The 5,101-nt window shown below is 35.1% G+C and overlaps 1 protein-coding gene across 1 annotated transcript in view; it reads right to left on the reverse strand.

Annotated features, from left to right (window-relative positions):
- Positions 1 to 5,101, reverse strand: part of PIK3CA (phosphatidylinositol-4,5-bisphosphate 3-kinase catalytic subunit alpha) — a 93,129-nt gene that overhangs the window by 9,376 nt on the left and 78,652 nt on the right. The window contains exons 14-17 of the mRNA XM_003794281.3: positions 4,796 to 4,967; positions 2,242 to 2,348; positions 1,327 to 1,448; positions 394 to 472 (exon numbers count right to left, since the gene is read on the reverse strand). Of these exons, the coding sequence (XP_003794329.1) occupies positions 394 to 472; positions 1,327 to 1,448; positions 2,242 to 2,348; positions 4,796 to 4,967 (480 nt within the window). The remainder of the gene's footprint in view (positions 1 to 393; positions 473 to 1,326; positions 1,449 to 2,241; positions 2,349 to 4,795; positions 4,968 to 5,101) is intronic.

A 5,101-nucleotide genomic window follows, 5' to 3' on the forward strand; every position in this document is an offset into this window, starting at 1 on the left:
TCTCCTGCCTCAGCCTCCCAAGTAGCTGGGACCACAGGTGCCCGCCACAACGCCCAGCTATTTTTGGGTTGTAGCTGTCATTGTTGTTTTGGTGGGCCCGGGTTGGATCCGAAACTGCCACCTTAGGTGTATGTGGCTAGTGCCTTAGCTGGTTGAGCCACAGGCGCCAAGACTATAATTTTTATTAATAGTTTACTCTTTTTTTTTCTTTTTTCTTTTTTGCAGTTTTTGGCTGGGGCTGGGTTTGAACCTACCACCTCCAGCATATGGGACCAGCATCCTACTACCCCTTTGAGCCACAGGCGCTGCCCCAATAGTTTACTCTTTCACAATAACGTTCTAAAGTTATAATTTTCTAAGTATGGCAATAAAGTTTCCTTATTGGTTACCTACCGTAGATCAAGACCTTGATTTTGCCATATATTTTCCATAATACGAATAATTTGAAGTGTTAGCATATCTTGCCGTAAATCTGAAATGCAAATAATATGTATCACCACTTAATATCACAAATACAAATTTAAGGATCATGCCATGAAAATGGAAAACAAATAGCTATATTTACTCTTTAAAAGAATCTATGCAAAAGCAATATTCCAATCCTTTAACTTCTTAAGTATCTGCATAAACACACCTATATAACAACAATAGGGCAAATGAGCAAGAATTTCACAAAAATTTTAAAACAAAATGTTTCAAGTGTTTATTCTTCTGAAATTTATTTATTTGAAAAATAAAATTTTCAAATTTACTTCTTAAATTTGAACATGTATCTATAGTAAAATACTGAGATCAATAGAATTCATTGCTAAAATGTCATTTCCCATTGGAAATTCATCCATGAGCCTTTCCCTCTCTCCCCATAACCTGTTCTCCAAATTATTAGGCTCTTATTTGGTTCTTTAGCAGACTACATTTTTCCTCTGTAACAAGGTTGTCATTTTATTTTTGTAATTATTTGTTTAATGTCCCTTTTTTTAACTTGTTTAGACTGTGAGCTCCACAAGGGCAAGGATTTGTTTTATTTATTGCTATAATACCAGGCCCAGCACAAAAAATATTTATGAAATGAATGGATACTCATGCAGCTAACAAAATGATAATTAAAGACTGATTTTAGAACTTCTAATTCTAAACCTATAACTTACTTTCTTTTCAGTGATTAAATATGCATATTATAAAAGCTAAGACATTTGTGTAATATTATATATTTTATCAAGTGTGTAATCCTTAAATGACTTTCAATAGTCTTCATGGTACATAAATATCCTGTGTATAAAGATAGCTAAATTCATGCATCATACGCTCATTAATGCTCTTCCTTACCATCCCCATTTTTAAAGATGATCTCATTGTTCTGAAACAGTAACTCTGACATGATGTCTGGGTTCTCCCAATTCAACCACAGTGGCCTTTTTGCAGAGGACATAATTCGACACTCTTCAAGCCTTTAAAATAGTTAAAAAATTTTACGAAGCATCTTAGCTTTGTCATTCTTTTTATCCTCAATTTTATTTTAAAATACATACATAGTGTAGCTTTTTGAAGTGCTATAAAGATTTAAAACTTTCTCTTCAATTTTTATTTAGGAATTCATGTCTAAGGAGTATAAAGAAAAAAATTAAGCTTTATTTTTATAATGGAATATGATTTTTAATAGAGACATATCATTAATTTTACAGATATATTTTATTTCTTATCCTATGATACTACTCACTGTAGCCACAGAAGATTTTAAACTCTATTATTAATAAGCAGTAAAAACTCATTCTGAATAAATGTGGTTCTGAACTTAAGACCATTTTACTACTCCTATTTTGAGGGTAGGAGAATGAAAGAAAGCCTATATAATTGGAGATTCTAACAGACATTTTGACTTTTCTTTTTTCTTTTTTTTTAAGACAGAATCTCACTATGTTGCCCTGGGTAGAGTGTTGAGGCATCACAGCTCATAGCAACCTCAAACTCTTGGGCTTATGCGATTCTCTTGCCTCAGCCTCCCAAGTAGCTAGGACTACAGGTGCTCACCATAGCACCTGGCTTTTTTTTTGTTGTAACTGTCATTGCTGTTTAGCTGGCCTGGGCTGGGTTCGAACCCACCAGTCTCAGTGCATGTGGCCGGCGCCGTAACCACTGTGCGATAGGCACTGAGCCAGATATTTTGACTTTTCTTCAGATTTTCTCTAGAATAATTTGAAATGTTAGAAAAAGTATCAGTAAAACTCCCAAGAAAGTACTTACCTGAGATTTCCTAGTTGATGAGCAGGGTTTAGAGGAGACAGAAAGCCCTGCAGAGCATCCATGAAATCTGGTCGCCTCATTTGCTCAACTAAAAACTTCATCTGTACCTGATAAAAAAGCATAATAATGGTAAGAAACTCAGAAAAACTAACTGCTAATCTCTTTTACCCACTGGAGCCTCAGTATTGTGTAGTGAAGTCTTTGAATCCATATCCTAGACTGGCTGTGTTCTAATTAGAAGGGTTTCTACAAAACAAGGCAGCACAACTCAGGGAGACAGGCAAGAGTTGGCAGGGCTGTGAACTATAAACTGTAAACTCTGCGTGCTGGCATAAGGCTCTAGAGCAGGGTTGCTGGCCTATGGCCTGCAGGTCAGCTGCCAGTTTTTGTAAATCAAGCTGCATTAGAATACAGCTATGCCTATCCGTTATATACTGGCTGCCATCACACTAGAAGAGTGGAGCCGAGCAGTTAAGACAGAGACCAAATGGCCTGCAAAGTCTAAAACATTTACTATCAGCAAAGAAAAAATTTTCCGTGTTCAGAGGAAAAACGGAGGCAGCCATGCTATCTTAGCTTAATAATCTTACTGTTGGCCTTTTCAGAAAACACCACAATCACACTTTCTGTTGGGTAGAAAATACCTAGTGAGGCTACAAGAAACTATTGGGAAAAGGACTTGTTAAAAACATGTGCTATGTGGAAATTCACACTATACTTGGGTTCGAGTATGTAGCTGTAAAGAAATATCCCTTTTTAATCAGTTCAAACCAGAGCCTAGATTGCTATCATGCAGTATCTGGCATTTTATTTCAGGAAAACTTCACCTACTGAAAACATAAAATGTAGGGGGAGAAAACAGAGATTAGGAGCGAGGAATTCATAATAAATTAATTTTCCTGCCAGAATTTCAGTAATAGTTTTTTTTCCTTCTTACTATATATAAATGAATAGCTAGAAAATCTAGTCATCTTTGACTAGGTAGCTCTTGTTCACGTAACGGCATTTCTTTTTATATCACTGACAACCCTAATGTTTGCACAGTGCTTCATACACTTTATCATAATTGTTGCGATAAAACACAAAACCACTGAAACTGCTTTTGTTTCTACGACTGCAATTTTAGTTCTGTATCAAAATCTCACAGAAGCCAATAATGATCTGAGCAATGAATTTCATGTTCTTAATTAATCCATTGTATCGCAGCCAATTTGCAATCTGCAAGCTCCAGCTTAGAAGACATGCCTTAGAAGACAGATGGTCCCTGACTTCCTTTTCACTTATGATTTTTCATTTGTACCATGACATGAAAGTGATAGGCTATGTGACATGATATTCTCTTGTGATGATGGGGTGCTACTCCCAGTCAGCCGTATGATCACCAGGTGTATAACTCTCACTCTACAGTGTACCTGCTGCCTGCAGTTGTTGGATGTTGTGTTTTCACATCCCCAAAAGTCTACAAATGGCCATTTTAGACTTTAGATATTTTCCATTTATGAGTGTTTATTGGAATATAGCCCTAATCCTATTGTAAGTCAAGGAACATGTATGTTCAGAAATGTGTCTAATACTATTTTCTTTCTTCTTAGCTCAGTTTCAGTATAAATGTAATAAATTTTGTTCTTTCAAGGCAGTCTAGTCTCTCGCCCATCCATTCCAACATCTGAAAGAGCACAATTATTTCTAATACTCTATATTAGAGTATTTGAACTTACATATTACAACTTCAACAAAATTAGCTCAGTCATACACTGTATAATATTTAGATCAATATACTAACGTTTAAGTTTTTTTTCCCTTCAAGTAATATTGATGAAGACACTGGCAAAAATCAGTATTGCTGACTTATAGTCTTTGTCCTTTGAGAACTCACTTATCAACCGGGACCTTCTTTCCCTTTTCACTAGAGAGGAGAAACAATCTCACTTTTTACTGTAGGATGTGGTGAATATAGATGTGGTTGATTAAATGGAATGAAGGATAAGGAGTAGGAAAAGGTCACAAAAACTTTTACATTGTATTTCATCTTCCTTCGTTACAATAATCTAGACTGCAGATGACTAAAGTGTGTTGATACATTTACTGCCTCACTTTAAGTCCATTTTAAACTTAGAAATGTTAAAACTAATTTCTTTTCCACTCATTTTCAGGGTATTGCTAAGAAGGAATAAATGACAAAAAGGGGAAAAATCACTTTAAATATTTAAAGCTATATAAAAGAGAAAGGATGGGAAAGTAAAGGGAACTAACATTTGTTGAACACCTTTCATGTTCTAAGCTCTGTGATAGGTGCTTTGCATATCTCATGTAATTTTATTCTCACAACAACCCTATGAAGAAGGTATTATTCCCATTTTACAGATGAGAAAAGTGAGTTTTAAGAGCCTAAGTAAACTGTCTAACATTATACAGCTAAGAGGCAGTGGAAAAAGGATCTAAATCCTGATGTTCTTGAGTCCAAGGACCATGACCTGTATGTACACTGAGCTTCTAAACAATCTTGCCTTACTGCAATGAACAAACTAAGAAGTTTCACAAAGGAGTCACATACCTTTTGTGTCTCATCCTTTTTTTCCTGTTTGAGAATGTCAGTTAAGTTAATGAGCTTTTCCATTGCCTCAACTTGCCTATTGAGGTGCTTCAAATACATCCCACATGCACGACAGTAGGACTCCAAAAGCAGACCAAACCTCTGACTGACTGTTTTATTGTGCATCTCAGATCTAAAATAATAGCACAAGATTAAAAAATAAATAATAATATTTATATGGTCTTAAATAATTACATATATAATCTTTATCAAGAAAATTAAAAAAACTATTTTCTAAATTGTTAAGTACTATAATCATACTACCAA

The sequence above is a fragment of the Otolemur garnettii genome, unplaced genomic scaffold (genome assembly GCF_000181295.1).
Source record: "Otolemur garnettii isolate 467f Iridium unplaced genomic scaffold, OtoGar3 scaffold00078, whole genome shotgun sequence".
In the NCBI taxonomy this organism is placed as follows: Eukaryota; Metazoa; Chordata; class Mammalia; order Primates; family Galagidae; genus Otolemur; species Otolemur garnettii.